General features: G+C 34.2%; 1 protein-coding gene across 15 annotated transcripts in view; it reads right to left on the bottom strand.

Moving 5' to 3' along the window:
- Nucleotides 1-17893, bottom strand: part of EPHA5 (EPH receptor A5) — a 355448-nt gene that overhangs the window by 80397 nt on the left and 257158 nt on the right. For 12 of the 15 annotated variants that reach the window (XM_080661231.1, XM_080661239.1, XM_080661243.1 and 9 more), the window contains 2 exons: nt 14213-14372; nt 5865-5970 (listed from right to left, as the gene is read on the bottom strand). In XM_080661231.1, coding sequence (XP_080517357.1) covers nt 5865-5970; nt 14213-14372 — 266 coding nt within the window. The remainder of the gene's footprint in view (nt 1-5864; nt 5971-14212; nt 14373-17893) is intronic. The other 3 variants (XM_080661238.1, XM_080661240.1, XM_080661237.1) reach the window with 1 other exon arrangement.

Raw genomic sequence — 17893 nt, 5'->3', positions numbered from 1 at the left:
AAAAAAAGAATCTATACTTAGATATCAAATGTAGGCAGAACTCTGGCACTTGTGTGAATTAAATAATTGCATTCAAAATGCTAGCATAATTATGTTATGTGGCTCCAAATAAACTTAAAGAAAAGTTTAAAAGTCTAGCAGATTTTTCCATCAAGCAATAAGAACAGTGACAGGCACATAATGAGAACTCATGGCCCTAACTGGTTTGGCTCAGTGGATAGAGCATCAGCCTGCGGACTGAGGGGTCCCAGGTTCGATTCTGGTCAAGGGCATGTACCTTGGTTGTGGGCGCATCCCCAGTGGGGAGTGTGCAGGAGGCAGCTCATCAATGTTTCTAACTCTTTGTCCCTCTCCCTTCCTCTCTGTAAAAAATCAATAAAATATATTTAAAAAAAAAAAGAACTCATGTATTTCTTGAGTTAATGAATCAGACTACCATTTTAGTCCAAGGAAATGTGTAACAATGAAGGAAGTGATTCTAATTTAAACTCCTCTTTTTATCCATAGCTGTTGTAATTATGTTTATAAAATTCTGTCCATTTGTCAGTCTACTAAATTAATATTGAAACGGTTTGAAAAAAAAAAGACATTGTTTTCTTACATCATGTGACTGGGACCTATCTTAGTGTTTGATATGCAGATGATGCTTAATGTTTGTAATGGAAGATTGGGGAGACTGGACTCTGTAATTTACAACCTGTTATACGTTAAGAGACTTGAAAAAACTGCAAAGGTTAAATTTAAATATCATTCTCAATAATAAAAATACCTAACGCAGCATTTTATACAAATAGATTTTTTTCTCTAGACTTCTGATATGGCCTCAGTATCTTAAGTTTGATAGGTCTCTAAGTATAGTATCCATTGGCCTGTGAAAATGTTTTGCCTCAGAAAACTAAGGGACATTTCAAAGAATTGATTTCAATTGTTTATTGTAAGACAAAGGGAAAAATAGAGTTTAGTAGTTGTATGTCAACTCACAGTATTTTAATATGATCAGGATAAACAAGAGAAGATCTTTGGCCCAGAAAATTGTTCATCTGTTTTTACAGGCATTAAACCACTGCTAAGACCAAAGTTATCACCTCAGGAACATCATAGCATGAAAGTCACATATAAATAGCTTAAAATCTACCCAAGGCCAAACAGCTTCAGGGGATCTTTCCATCTCTTCAGGAATTGTAGTGTTTTCTTTGTTTTGTTTTCCAATTTTAAAACTGGCAAACAGCTTTACCTTGTGTTTATATGCAAAACACGTGTAAATATGTGTGGCATGTATGTGTGTAAAGTGTGTGTGTCTTTAATCACTGAGAGTACATGTGGAATTAATTGAAATAGAAAAGCAAAGTCTGATATTTTCTTAATATTTAATTAAATTTGTGAAGATGTAGTAAATGAGGGATCACAACAGCTATTAAAAATGTATTCTTTAATCTCAGGATGTCTATGGTAAGCCAAGTTAAAAGAATAAAGTTTCTGTCCACTGAAAGAGGTTTTCTTTGTATTTCCTATACCAAGAAATCCTGATAATTTAAGCTTCATATTTAAGAAGTGTCCAGTAATCAATTTCCAAAATGAAGCCCCCGTATAAAATGGGAACACCGAGAAAAAATGCCAGCTAAATATCAGTGATCCTTTTCAAAGGAAAGAAAGAGGGGAAGGACACAGTAACAGACTTTTTCAAACATAAACTAGAAGACGGTGAAAATGTCAATCTCTGGTAAAAGCCTGATTGATTAAACAATTTGTACCTATAAAATAGTATATAACAGAAAAAAAGCCACAAAATTAGGCTATAATAAGAAAGTTATCAATGTGCAATGTCATTGCCAATAAAAGAGAAAGATTAAAAAACAATTACAACATGCTGTGCATATCAGGAAGTTTCTTCTCTATCGACCACAGAATAATTAGCTCATAGCTTGCTGAGGCCATGTCAATTGTTCGGTTGTTCTATGAAAATACCATGTAAAATTAAAAAGAAGGAAAGTAAAAAGGAGAGTCTGAACCTCTGGAAAATGCTCTATGGCAGCAATTTTCAACCTTTTTCATCTCAGGGCACACATAAACGAATTACTAAAATTCTACAGCACACCAAAAAATACATTTTTTGCCTTTCTGACAAAAATAGATATCATTATGATTCATTCACACTAGAAGGTTATTGTTGTGTTGGCTGTTGTCATTTTTTAAAATTTTATTTGACAATCTAAAGGAAAATAGGTCCGTGTTCCTGACTAAATAGTCAGGTATTGCATATTTTAAAAATTCTTGAGGCACTGTGGCACACTGGTTGAAAATCAATGCTCTATGGAATATTTAGCACCTTTAAACAGAAAAATCACACAAATTCTAAAATTGATAGATTCATAAAACGTTATAATTCTTTATTATTTTTAAAATAAGACCTTTTCCTTTGTAAGAATAATGCTTGTCTGTATTATTTAAAACCATATCTAAGTAGGAAGACTCCAAAATATTTCTACATAATCAGTTTTATCCTAAGAAGTTTAAAAGGTCTCTGTACTCGATTTATTTTTCATCTTTCAATGTATTTTATTTTTGTAATAATTCTTTATTATTGAAAATATTAGATATAACCCCTCCCCCCATTGACCCCTCCAACTCTTTCAATGTATTTTAGAATAAAAGAGTTTTGTTTTTTTCCTTTTTGAAATAGATTAGTGCCATAGTATTCAGTGTGTTAAAATCCTCAATTTTTTTCTTTGGTCTGAATAAAAATACAAATTGTCAGTGAATATGGATCTTTAAGATATATTTTTTTCTGAGCCCAAATGATAATATAAATTGCCGATAAATATTACATAAAAGTGATATTTATATTTTTGCAATATATTAAAACTGATTTATCCATATCTTCACTGAAGAGTCAAATTATTTGCAATTAAAAGCCATTTTACCTAGGAGCAAATATCTGGTTTACAAAATATTCAAGAGATTAGAAGTGATAAGACAGTAAGTTCTAGTGAGAGAATTGTCTAAATGCTGTTGTGTGTGTGTGTGTGCGCGTGTGCGTGCGTGCGTGTGTGTGTGTGTGTGTGTGTGTGTGTGTGAGTGCGTACGCGCTTTTATCAATCACATTTTGGCACAGAGAGGAGGGAGACACATAAAATTCAATGTCTTTAGGCCATTCCTACAACAAACTTTTTTCCCAATAAACTGCTAGTATTCAAAGATAATTTCCCAATTTCTTTATAGGTTTAGGGAACATTTCTTCATTTAGTTTTTCTTTTTCTTTCTTTTGTTTGACAAATATTTGCTGAATTAATTCAAGATACTACAAGATAGGTAAGATTTTCTTAGTCCAGGCAAAATTATCAAGTTCATTGCCTTGGATGAAAAGGGAAAAGTCTGTCAAGAATTGTATCATTTAGCTTTTGAATAAGTATACTTATACAATACAAACAAAATTACTTGTCTATGAAAAGTAAAATACAATGGCCAAAGATGTTTCTATCATGTAACCAGTCTGCCCTGAAATTCAAGAATATGCATTCAACAAAATGAATAAAACTTTTATTCAAAAAATTTGCTGGTAGAAAAATATAAATCTCAGATTGGTTTTTGGTAAACTTGTTTTCCTTTAAACTGCAAATTCCTAATTTCAACATCATAAGCTGAAATTAATAAAAAAAATTCATATGAGTCAACAATCCATAAATCCATAAGGTTTTTATTTTTAAAAAGTAATATATTTCTGTAAGACAATGCATCTAACATTTTATCTTACCACATCTTGGACTTAGTTATGCTGAAAATTTAGTTTTGTGCCTTTGGTGTAGATGTGATTCCAGTATACCTGAGTAATCATACTAAAATTTAGTTATTCTTATACAAGAAACTCAGGTACATATGGAATTTCTGTGTATGTGTCTGCTAAGCTATATTCAGTTACCAAATAATAGTTTGTGTAATGCTATAAATATAACAAAACAAATTGCTTTTAAGATATATATATATATATATATATATATATATATATATGAACAAAAAGTGGCTTATTCACATACAGATAAGAAGAATCCGTATACCTGTATGTCATCAATAAATTCATATTAACATTACTTAGGTTAAATAAATATAGTGTGCAAAGACTATAATAAAATACTTGTTATATTTTAATAAACCCACAAACACACAAATTTATTGGCTTCTAGACCTTGATTCATTCTTCCTATTTTACTAATTTCTCCTAAGTGTGGGCCCAACAAACAAAATACCTTCTTCTGATCCCAATTCCCTAGATATAAGTAATGCTTCTGGAGTTATTGGAAGGGAAGAAACAACTCACCTCTCAGTCAGAAGTAAATAAATCATATTACAAACCAGCTCTGCAAAAGTATCCCAGTTATCTACCCTTTGGGGGTAGAAAAGACACATTATCACATGGTAGTTTTCTTAGTAATTACAATTTACTCAACTTAGTGATCTTATTTGATCAAAATCTAAGCAAAGTTTTTAAGACAAAACTGGTGGAATTAGCTCATCTTCCAGAAACCTGGAACAAAGGTAGAGAATTCTCCCCAGGTTTAGAGAGAAGATATCAGTGGGCACTAGATCCCTGGCTTTCTTCCTGGAAAGGGCTAGCTGACATCACAGAACACACACAGCTTCCCAGAGATGTTCTAAAAAGGTACTGCTGTTATATTAACATTGAAAGTAAGCAATGGATTCCTACATATATTCTTAAGAAAAGCCTGAGCACTCTTACTGGTAAATGACAAGAACTAGAAGAAACAGAATTTTCAGGTACAAAGAGAAAGGGTGTTCAAAGGAAGTAACAAGTTTTATGAAAATAAATTGTTGCTACTGCAATTTATGGATATAGCCATAATTCTTTTCAAAATAGTGTATTGAAAGGTGCCTAATTCTGCATATAGTGCTGAAGATCAAAAGTAAATGACTAGAACAGTAACAAAATCAATATAAATATTGATTTCCTGACCTTTTTGGGGGGCCTTACAGTACATTTCACATGTTTGTTCAGGTTTAAGTATTTCCATGAAGACTTTCATCAAGTTTTCTATAATATTCTAACACCAAAACATTTTCAAATTGAAGCTCTCATTACTAAATACCTATTTTAACAATGGCCTAGATTAAACATTTAAGTATGTTTGTTGTAGAATAGAGTACAATCATGTTTCTATTTGTCTATTTAATTATTTATATATATTTTAGGAAAGTTTTTATTTGGGATCTACCTATTTTATTTTTCTTCAAAAACACATATTAATGTTTCTGTTGACAAAACAGTCAATAAAATTTACTTTGAATCCATATATACTATGATTGATGTATTCAGGTTGAAATCACTCAGAATCTGAAAATAAAAGCAGGCATTACAAGGGCTGGTTATTTCACAAAACACTTGTTTGCCAAAGTGTCTGCTTTGTATCCATCACCCTGTTAGGCCAGAATGCTGGCTAACTTGAATTATTAGTCCCATTCCTCTCAACCTACTAGGCACAGACACAGTCTATATCCCAAATGCTAAAACTGAAACAGGAACCATAAATACTTCTGAGAGGAAACAAATGTCAGATTAAAAAAAAACAAAACAACTCTATCAAAGATATGGTTCTATAAATGACAGAATAAACAATAAGTTAATACTATTCTTGTGAAGAAAGCATACCTGACAAAGATAAACTGTATGCTTAAAACTTAGCACTCACAGGGACAAGGTAAGGCTTAAGAAATACATCAGACATTGAGGTTGTCTACTGATAAATGTGTTGCTTGCCTGGTTTACTTTGGGATGTGCTTAATAGACAAATGGTCAGATCAAGGTAGGGCAGACATCAGATGCAAAAGTTGAGAATCACAGCTTCATCACTTACCTTCCACTGAGGAGGAAGCCCATAACCACTGCCAACAAAATGACTCCCACTGTCACAGACACAGCAATTATAGGAATCTGGCTTTGATCGCTGGATGCTGCAACTGCTGATAGAAGACAGAAAATGGAGTTTATGGTTAATGTCATCATATGCATTCAAATAAAAACTGCTTAATGGTTGGTAATCAATGCATGGTTTAAGCAGTTCACCCACACTAGGCTGGGATTTCCCTCTAATATCGCTTCTCAAAAGTGTGTAATTAAAAAAAAAAAACATCTTTAGGGAAAAGTATTTGCTCTCCAAATGGAAATCTGAAAGAATCACTAAGTCACTGATCATTTCCTTGTCATCATAGAAAAATGAGTGTAATTGTTTGCACAGTAGTCATCTAGGGATCTTTGGTTTGCATGATAAATGGAACTTAGCCCTTGATTTCAAACAACTTAATCTAAATAGGAGGTGCTAAGTCTATGAGATCCGACATGCTTAGAATTTGCATGTGGCTGTTCTCTAGAAAAACGAAAAAGTATGGTTACCTTAGAACTTTTTCACATAGACATGGGTTGATGTCCAAAATGATGTGATTATGACATCAGTGAAGTTAAATGTAATATCATTATTCTGGATATAATTTTAGAAACTATGATTTGAAGCAGAATATGATCAAAAAGTATATTTTGTAAGTAGGACCACTTTTTTGAAAACAAAATCAAAGCAGACTTTTAGTACTTTAACTTGGCAGTAAGATTAAATTTGTTTACATTGTTTTTTATTTAAAATAAATGGATTTAGATGACATATTTTATATTTTAAGAATACAATTACAATTAAGAAGGAATATAGACATAATTAGAAAGTTATATCTCAACTAGAGGCCCGGTGCATGAAATTCATGCATGGGGCATGTGTCCCTCAGCCCAGCCTGCACCCTCTCCAATCTGGGACCCCTAATGGGATCAGGCCTAAATGGGCAAGTTGGACATCCCTCTCACAAGCCAGGACTGCCGGCTCCCAACTGCTCGCCTGCCTGCCTTCCTGATTGCCCCAACCGCTTCTGCCTGCCAGCCTGATCACCCCCTAACCACTCCCCTGACAGCCTGATTGATGCCTAACTGCTCCCTTGACAGCCTGTTTGCCCCTAACTGCCCTCCCCTGCTGGTCTGGTCCTCCCCCCAACTGCCCTCCCCTGCAGGCCTGGGTCCCCCCAAATTGCTCTCCCCTGCAGGCCTGATCCCCTCCAACTGCCCTTCCCTGCAGGCTGGTCCACCCCAACTGCTCTCCCCTGCAGGCCTGGATCCCCCACAGCTGCCCTTCCCTGCAGGCCTGGTCACCCCTAACTTCCCTCCTCTACAGGCCTGGTCACCCACAACTTCCCTCCCTTGCAGGCCTGGGTCCTCCCCAACTGCCCTTCCCTGCAGGCCTGGTCATCCCCAACTTCCCTCCTCTGCCGGCCTGGTCACCCCTAACTGCCCTCCCCTGCAGGCTTGATCGCCCCCAACTGCCCTCCCTTGCAGGCCTGGTCCCTCCCAACTGCCCTCCCCTGCTGGTTCTCTTGTGGTGGCCATCCATCTTGTGTCCACATGGGGGCAGCCATCTTTGACCACATGGGGGCAGCTATCTTGTGTGTTGGAGTGACAGTCAATTTGCATATTAGTCTTTTATTAGATAGGATAATCAAGAAAAGTTTCTTTGCCCTGATAACCCAATTAAAATAAGTAACATAAATTTTACTGATGTTCTTAGGAAACCATCAATAGGATACCTAGCATGCATATCCTATCTATGCTGGCAGGGGAAGGCAATTAGGGGCAATTGGGCTGGCAGGGGAGCAATTAGGCATTAATCAGGCTGTCAGGGGAGTGGTTAGGGGGTGATCAGGCTGGCAGGCAGAAGCGGTTAAGGGCAATCAGGAAGGCAGGCAGGCAAGCAGTTGGGAGCCAGCAGTCCTGGATTGTGAGATGGATGTCCAACTGCTCGTTTGGGCCTGATCCTACCAAGATCAGGCCTAAACCAGCAGTCAGACATCTCTCGTGGGTTCCCAGATTGGAGAGGGTGCAGGCTGGGCTGAGGGACACCCTCTCCACTCCCCCCCCACCCCCGCCATGCACGAATTTCGTGCACTGGGCCTCTAGTAGTTTAATAACAATGGTTCTGATAAATTGAAAGTGAGGCATTAGTTCACCTCCAATATAACAAATCCTAAGTTATGAAATCTAATACCAACGCTACTTCCCATGTTTTGTTGTTTTCAATCCTTTCTCAAATCTTGGCCCAGATCTTGGCCCCAGATAAGTGTTGGACATCTAAACACTTCCCTTTCTATTCCTGTCACCTGTCCCTTAATTCTTTCTAACCAAAATTGACTGACTCTCTTGAGGGAGGTGGGGGAAGAAAAGGAAGTAAAACTAGTGGAGTTACTGAAACACCCAACTGGGTAGGGTAGGAAGGGAGCTTGTGGGAGACATGAGCTTTAAAATGTTGCTAAGACAGACAGCTTGCAGATAACCAATCACAAAATAGTAAGGCGTAGAAACCAATCCCAAGATGTTGCTAAGGCAAAATTCTTTGAAAGGACTAATCAGGAACTAACAAGCGTATATACAAAAAAGTATGTGCACTTCCTCTCTCCCTTACAGCCGCTAGGTTAATGGCAGGAGGTGCACTCCCTCGCTCCAGTGGCTTATGTCCATATGGGACTCTACACATGGATTAACAGACTTTAATTTGCATGGATTCCCCAATAAACTTTGCTTCCACTAACTGTTTTTTGTCCCTCACTTCATTATTTGATTTTTTGAGACAAGGAACTCAGACCCAACACCCTACATTTTGGTTTCATAATTTGGAAGTTCCACTGAGATTTTGGTTTCACTCTGACCATCTTCTTGCACTGATCTACACTTTCAATCCTTTCAGACCAGTCTTTAGGGTTCAGTATCAACAGCTGGTTTATACACAAGAAAAACTATTATTTACAACCTAAATCTATGATCTTATTCAACCTCTTCTTGGATGATAATAGTTGGAATTTAATGAATCTTCACTCTGTTTTCTCCTATTCCTTGATACTGAGATTTGGAGTAGGGATTTTAATACTGATGAACAGTATAAATAGGGTAGGGTAAAGATAGCCTACTATCACTAATAGCCTTTCCTAAGATTTGCTTTATATTCTCTAAACTCAGATTACTTAAACCATTGCTTTTTCTCAGTTTTAACTTTCTTTTTGGCAGGAGCACTGTTTCTAGTGAAAACCATGCAGACTTGGCCTGTAAAAATTACTTGGATTGGACTCCAACTGCTGCTCCAACGCTTTTTTTTTCAATTTTTTTTATTGATTAAGGTATTTCATATGTGTCCATATGCCCCCATTCCAGCACTTTTGAGTCTTACTAATGGTCTAACAAAATCATCTCCATAATGAGTCTTCCTCATTTTCTCAGCACACAAATCCAGCCCCACCTCCTCTATATCAGTGATGTAAAATTTTTTAGAAATAAAACAGAATCAATTCCACACTCCATTGTTAAATATAATTGCACAACCTTTTGTTTTACCTAACTCCACTGTTAGAGTCCTTCCTATCCCTCCCAAAATGTTGCCATTGGTTAGGCCCACTTTTAATCTTTTTGAGGAAACTTCATGCTGTTTTCCTCAGTGGCTGTATCAGTCTGCATTCCTGCTCACAGTGTACTAAGATTCCCTTTTTCCCACATCCTCATCAGCACTTTTCTTTGTTGATTTATTTATTGATTCTTATTAAATAACAATGTTTATTTTTTTTTCAATCATTGTATGTCATGATTGGGAACTGTAAAGTAGCATATGTAGAAAACTCACATTATTTTCCATTACTTTGCTTCTCACACTCCTGGCTACAAACACATATTACATAGATAGTCTCTAGATTTTAGCTATATTTTTAAGCAGTTAAAATTGAAGGTGAGAGGTTGTGTTAGAGCCAGATTATAAGAGCTATGGAAGGATAGGCTAAGAATTTGGAATCTGTTTCCTATAGCAATAAGTATCTATTAATTTTCTTAATCAGAATAACATGATCAAAGTTACCATTTTTTTATAATGAGTACATAAGACATGGACAATTTAAAACAGCATGGCAAGCAAATAAAAACATGAAAAGTTGTTGAACTAACTAACCATCAGAAAAATTCAGATTTAAACCACAATAAAATATCACTACATACCTGTCCAATATGACTTTTAAAAAAAGAAGAAAGGAAATAATGACAATACTAAATGTGATGAAAATGTGGAGAAATTGATCACTAATTCATTGCTGGTGGGAGTGTAAAATGATACAGCCATGCTGAAAAATAATCTGGCATTTTCTTACCATATTAAACAAGCAATTACCTCATGATACAAGAATTGTACTTGTAGTTATTTATCCCAGGGAAATGAAAACTTAGGTTGACTCAAAAATATGTACCAGAATGTTCATTACATCTTTATTTATAATAGCAAGAACTGGAATCAGTTCAGATGTCCTTCAACATGTGAATGGCTAAACAAACTGGAGTATATACACATCATGAAATACTACTCAATGATAAAAAGAAAAAACTTGATATATTCAACAATTTGGATGAATCACTATACTGAGTGAAAAAAGCCAATTCTAAACTAACAGGTAACATACTAGTTGACTCAAATAATAAAATATTTTGAAATGTCAAAATTTTAAGATGCATGTTTAGAAATCAGTGGTTGCCAAGGATTAGTTATGGAATAGGAATTTTCATCAAAGGAAGTGGATGTGATTATAGAAGGGCAACATGAAGGATCCTCTGATTTTGTTGCTATTCAGTATCTTGACTGAGATGATAAATACACAAACCTACACAACTGACCAAATTATATAGAACTTAACTTACACACACACACAGGATAACTAGGAAATATAAAATTGATGAATTCCATCGATGTCAAGTATCCTTATTGTGATATGATACTATAGTTTTGCAAAATATTACCATTGAGGGAAACAGGAAAGTATACAAGAGTTCTCTGTATTGTTGCTTACAATGGCACATTAATCTACAATTATTTCAATAAAAAACAGAATAGCATTATTCCAGGGGTTGGATTACACAGATTTGAATCAAAGTAGTTGGATGAAAGGAAGTGATTCATTGGGGGGGATTATAAAAGAAACATAAAAGTATTTCTTGGACAGTAGGAATTAAGACAGATTCAGTGATACTATTAAAATTATAAATTATTTATATAAAAAAAAACACAGAAAAAGAGCTAACTAGTTTGGCTAGATGGTTTCATTTATGTTACATTTATTTGTTGGTGTTTTTATCATTACTTGTTAGGAATAAGGATAAGTTAAAGGGTCAATTTGAAATATGTTATTTATATTCACAACAAAATTAAAGTGGATATTCTTTCTAAGATAAATATTTTTTGCGTTCCTATTTTCACTACTATTTACATTTGATTTTAGGGCTATATCTGTGGCATGTAAAATAATGTAGATGAAAAGAAAGCCCTTCAATTTTCTGACTAAAGTATAATATAAATGAATAAATAAATTTTAAAAATTAAGCAAACCAATAATATAATGTGCCAATGTATCATTACTATGCATCATTATTCTAAGTTAGAGTAACCAATTAGAAAATTCTTTTTAAAGTTCATGTGCACAGCAATTATTTTCAGATAATTGTCTTTCCTAACATACCTGAATAAACTAGACTTTCCTTAGTAATGGTGATTCATGAAAGCCAGTATTCTTGTCACCCATCAAAAGAAAATTATTGATGATGGTATTATAAAACATGAAAATACATTTAACATACCATAATTCTTGCATTCTAGTATTTTCAGGCTCTTATAAAAAGAATATATGTATGTGAAGTACTAAATTATGATATTAAATAAATAGTTGCCTAATAAAATAATTCAAGTGATTGCACAAAATACTGCACAAATAATTGTCAAATGATTGGCATATAACATAAATGTTACAGAAGTTCTAAAAAGGAAGGGTTATTTTAATTATTACCATTTTTCTTCTTTAACTCCCTATTTGACTACAAACCTCAAGAAAGGAGTGATTAGTTGTTGAGTCACTTGAAGTGCCCACAGTGAAAATCTTTTGATGTGTAGAATAAAATAAAATAAATAATAAACAAAATTAGTATTCTAAAATGGTTTTGTAACAAATATTCATCCTTTAGAATTAAATAAACTGCATTCTTAGTCTCTGGAGAGAAGTTTCCAGGTGTTGCTTTTGATGATTTCTCCAGAGCCTAACAAAGACTTATATGTGATAGGTGCTCAATACATCCTTGTTGAATTATATCCAGAAAAGAGTCTACATAAAGTTCAAAGGGGATGGTATGCAATAGGTACATTGTACAAAGAAAAAATCTTTTTTAAAATGTTTGTAAATATATGTACATATATTCAAGTAAAAATAAAATTCCACATTAATAGCTAGGAGGCAGACAGCCCTGACATATTTTTAGAATCTATTAATAACACTGAAGTCAACTTTTGTAGTAATAAATATTTGACTGATATTTTTTCTTCTAGAAATTATGTAGAAAATTATAAAATGTAGACAGGCTTATATGAGCATTTTAAAAAGTATATGGAAAATGACCTCATATTAGTTCTCTCAGTTCTCAGATTGATAAATTTTGGCATAACCAGAATTTGCTCTTTAATTAAAAAAAAAAAAAGTTAGGACCTTAGCTGGTTTGTCTCAGTGGATAGAGTGTTGGCCTGTCAACTGAAGGGTCCCAGGTTCGATTCCGGTCAAGGGCACATGCCTGGGTTGTGAGCTCGATTCCCAGTAGGGGATTTGCAGGAAGCAGCCAATCAATGAGTTTCATCACTGATGTTTCTAACTCTCTCTCCCTCTCCCTGCCTCTCTGAAATCAATAAAAATAAAAATATGCATTTTAAAAAGTAAGGAAAAGTATATTAAAAGGTCTGGGGGAAAAAAGAGTTGTGGAACATGCAACATCCTAAAACTGAGTAGAATTTTGTATTTTTTTTAAACTGGGTCTTTTATTTGCATTGTTATCAATGCACTCAAGAATATTGTGAGGTACTGGTTGGTGATACTGACCCCAGAGTTGGTAAACCACCTAAGCATCATGCTGTACTAATTTTTACCAAACCAGAAATAAGGCCTATTAGCGTGCCCAACTTATATAACAAGCCTTTTGTCATAAATCCAGTTTAGGGTTTAAGGTGAGATTAAATAACCAAAATATTGCCAATATTATAAGGATTTTGTGACTAATTTATTCTTTATTTAAGAAACTTTGATGAATAGCATTAAATGTTCAAATTTCATTAGCTTCAATTAAACTTCAGACATAAAATTTTCCTGCACAGAAAATATAATTTATCATTTTTCCCAGGGTATCCTAAACTATATAAAATTAAGTAACATTTTTTTTTAAAAAGCTACTTTTTATATAATAAAAATTGTTTAGGTAATTCGGTTAAACATGCTTTAAACAAGTATATATATTTTAAAAGATCTGCATTTCATAGTTTTATTGAAATTTTAATTTAATTATGTTTCTAATCATTGCAAAGTAAATCTCAGAAGTAAGCTCTCATTTTGTTGGTTTTCAAAAGGAGGAAAAATGTATTTTATTTTCTCAATTTTAAAATCACTACTTCTTACAAAGCCTGGCTTTTTAAAGTGTGTAAAATGACATGTATTATAAACAAGTCTTCTTCTAGTCTGGTTTTAACATGCACTTTAAGACAAGTAAGTAATCTAAATATTTTGTTTGACATTAAAGAGGAGAATGTTATGTGCTATTTTATGGGGGCGGGGGGAGAGTTGGCATAAGAAAGGTTTTCCAGTAATAGACCCTCTACTCAGCTTTCCTTCCAGAGATTTTGATTTTTTAAAGCCATCAGACTGGTTCCTAAGACCACCATTTTCTTGCCAAAATCAATTCTCAGGAAAGCTCCCTGTGGAGTTTTCATAGAAAGTCTAAGCCTGGTAGCACTGTTCAATAAACCAACTGAAAAGTAAGCGGCAATAATTCAATAAAGTATGGAAGCAGTGGGAAGGAAGCCTTTAAAAGCAAGGTTTAAACATTTCTTAAGGATCCCCTCATGTTTCCCCTCCCCATAGAAGTAATTGGATGAGGAGTAAGGACCGGCGTGTTAACCCGCTAACCTACCCCAACAGCATCCAGAGGCTGCCCGCCAGAAAGGGTCAGGCCTGGGAGGCGGAGAAGGAGCGGGAGGCTGACAGCATGCCCAGGGAGAGTATTGATCCACTGACTCTTTTCTGGTAACCATTGCGGAGACATGAGTTGACAGTAATTAAAATGACTTACACACTGGGATGGTTTCAAACTCAAATCTTCGACTGAAGACCCCGTAGCCTGCTGCGGTGCGTGCTCGAATTTGGAAGACATACACTGAAGCTGGTTTCAAGCCCTCTGCAGTCATAGTCGTCTCTTTCGATTTGATGATTGTGTAGCTGGTCTCTTGGTCCTAGGATTACACATGTACATTCAATAAAAAAAGTCAACATATGAATTACTAATGGCAGCAAAGCTTAGAATCATAGATAAGAAGACAAATCAGAAACGAATTTGCTGTTAGTATAGATATAATGTTGTAGGAAAAAACACCTACACATACTAGGTGTGCTAGTTATGGTGCTGTCTAGAACTCAGTGATGGTGGGTGACATGTCGCCATATCTGCCTTTGGCAAAAATAAATCTGCATACTTTTAAAATACAACTTACAGGAGGTAAATGATCTTACAGACTATTTAGTATTGTTATTTGTGCGCTTGTTTTTCTCAGAATGTTTTATTGGAGCACATCTAACATGCTGTCTGTTCATAGAAGTAGGTGACAGTGTCTCATACACTATCCGGTAAGACTTATGCTTTATATCTTCAGTGAATTTGATTTCTAATCATATTTAGGGCTTGGGAGAGGCAATGACTGCTTCACTAGAGAACTGTCATTTTAATTTGCTAAGTCAAAATGAAGAATATTTAAAAATATATAAAAGCAAAAAATAGTTTCATTTTTTAAAACTTTCTATTTTTTTTTTCACTTTTCCTTACAACTTTTTAAAATTTTTTATTATTTGTTTGGGTGTGTAGTAAATGGGGACAGTGAAAACAATCACTGGAGAGATAGTTTGGAAATCGAAACAAAGAGGAACTGTTCTAATTTTGATTGTTAACAAAAGTCTAGACTAACACCTGTAAACCCTCACATTGCTGAAGTTACTATGCTGAATATAAAATCTTAGACCTATAAAGATTTAAAACACAAAGTCTCTATTTTAAACTTTCTCCTTTATTTTGTTTTTCTGTGTGAATTCATGGTTAACCTTGTTTTTTCCTTAAGGTCTTTCTATATGTATTACATTTCTGATAGATATTAAAGGACACATAAAGATAAATAATTGTCAGAGATATTTTTTCCTCCTTTTTAAGATTTGGTCTTTAATTACAATGACTTGGTTGATGACTGTAAACCATCATTTACAAAATATTCCAGGAAATTTGGTCTTTACAAATAGAAACGTGTATTAATTTTAAAAAAGATTTAATGGGAATAATATCTAAATGATTTTTATCCTAAGAGAAAAACAAAAACATAACATTTACTTCTCCAGCACTCTAATAGGGAAATTATTATTATTTAATCTTCATAGTGTATTAAAATCCAAAACAAATGCAAACCACAGTCCTTCTTCCATGAAGTTTACAATCAATAGCAGCACACCATGAACATTACTTTCCTGAGAACACTGAAATTACCTGCTAAAATACAGCAAGTCCATCCTTATTTTTATCTTTAGTTTCCTTCACTGTTAAAATTGGGGTAGAGAATTGGTGCCTGGATATCCTCCAAGAGATGTTGTAAGAATGAAATAGGTAATGTGTGTATAAACACTAAACTATAAAATATGTGTTTTGTCATAATTATTATTTTAAAGTTTTAAATAATTTGACATATAAGTCAACTTCTATCCATGTTCTATACTACTACCAATAAAATCTAAAATATACAACCATATAAGCCTCCTTCTTTCATAGCAGTTTTATCATTCCTCATTTAATATGATCCAACATGTAAATTTATCTTAGAGTTAAATACTGTATATCCAAACTTCTCTCCAAATCAGTATGGTCTCATTTCTAATCCAAATAGGTTTTCTGATTCACTCCATGCAAACAATTGATCTCCATTTTTTTAATACATAGATTAATTTAAATGCCTAATCGTTAAAGTGTTCAGGAAAAAAAAATAGAGTTTTGCAAAGGATTTAAAATAGATAATTAAATCCTGTAAAATTTGACTAATAATGTCAGTAATTTTCTTCACTCAAACATTTACTGATCTTCTCTCATCTACCCTAATACCCCTTCTAAATGCTAAGAATACAGCAGTGAAAAAGCAGACTATCTTTTAAAAGAGGCAAATAGCTTCTATAAACTATTGTGTTTACTGATGTTCTGAGTATGCTCAAGATTGTGACTGAATATGCAAGACTTTCTCGATGCTATTATACTTCCCAGTTTATGAATGAAGCAGTAATTTTCAGTAAGAAATGATATAATATCTGTTTGCCATTATTTGCAATTAGTTTAAAGAGAATTTAAGTTGGTGAAAAACAATCTAGACAAAACTACATTTAGGATTCTGATATATTTGATATAGCTATGATTGTTAAATAAAATATTAACATTTATAATGTAAAGTAAGAAGATTTTTTTTTAAGAAAAGTGCACAGGAATATCAGTGTTCGAAATTCAGCCATGCAATTCAAGTATGTGTATAAATGTGAGTATACAACTCAACCTCTGTTTTTTTCTTTGATATGTTAACCTAAAAATAAAAATCCTTTCAAAGTGAGAAGCAACAAGCCTTTATTTGAGATCAAAGGATAGCTATTCAGTAAAGCACTGATTCATGCAGAAGCCCAAATAGTGTTCTGATTAGAAGACAAGGGCAGAGGATACTTATGAAAAAGAAGGGGGAATCAGTACATAAATGGAAGGCATTTCTACTGATATAGATAAGCTGACATAGTGAGGTCAATCTAAAACTTTAAAAAAAAATTTAGTTCAGTGGTCATCAGATGGTCATAATATCTGATTTCATGTTATTTTTACAAACAGTTATTTGGGATTCAATGTTGCTTTAGGCCCAGGCCAAAGGTCATTTTGAACTGTTTGAACATTTTTAAAGTTTGATGCATAAAATATGCAAGGCGGTTCCTCTGGTTCAAACTCTGTTTTAAAGTGGCTCTGTTTATTATTATTTGACATTTAAAATGGGATGAAGTTATTTATTAAGAGCATCGTGAGCACAGAGAGAGATGGAAATAATATACATAGTAACCAGCACAACTTCTACAACATCATAGCTTGTAGGTAAATTTGACTTAACCCTATAGAATGATGATAAATTCTTCTAAGGAAAAGAAAAAAGACAAGTTTACATGGTTGGAACTCCTAACTATTGAAGTCACCAGGAGTACATTTTGCCAGAAAAAAGAAGAAAAAACATCGCAAGGAAATTGGAAATTTCCTTCTTGAAATAATACAGTATCTAATATCAGTTGCATAAAATAATGCAACATTCTGATTTCCTGTTAATATTATGTATGTCTTAGTGGTTCCTTCTCATAGGTCTAATTGTACATTGTCTCATTGAGTAGTTGAATACTATCTTATTGAAGGGACTTGCAAAGCATATTTCTAAGGGATCAAAGCCCATAAACACACTTGTTGAATTACCTAAATATCTTCCAACATTTACCTCTGCTCCACTCCTTTCAATCACTGTCAGGTTAAAATTTCCTCCATATCACAAATCCTATGTACACATCTTTAACACCCACAACCACATGACAGCAGGCTGCCAAGTCCTTGGTTCAGGCAGTGGCTTTTGCTGCCTTCCTGCCCCCTCCCCCGCTGAGCAAATGAGCTACATTTCCCCAGCTGCTTAGCAAACAGTTCACAAGCAGGGAGGGGAGGGCC

The sequence above is a fragment of the Plecotus auritus genome, assembly GCF_963455305.1.
Source record: "Plecotus auritus genome assembly, chromosome: 1".
In the NCBI taxonomy this organism is placed as follows: Eukaryota; Metazoa; Chordata; class Mammalia; order Chiroptera; family Vespertilionidae; genus Plecotus; species Plecotus auritus.
This window is presented reverse-complemented; position numbering and strand designations above follow the sequence as displayed.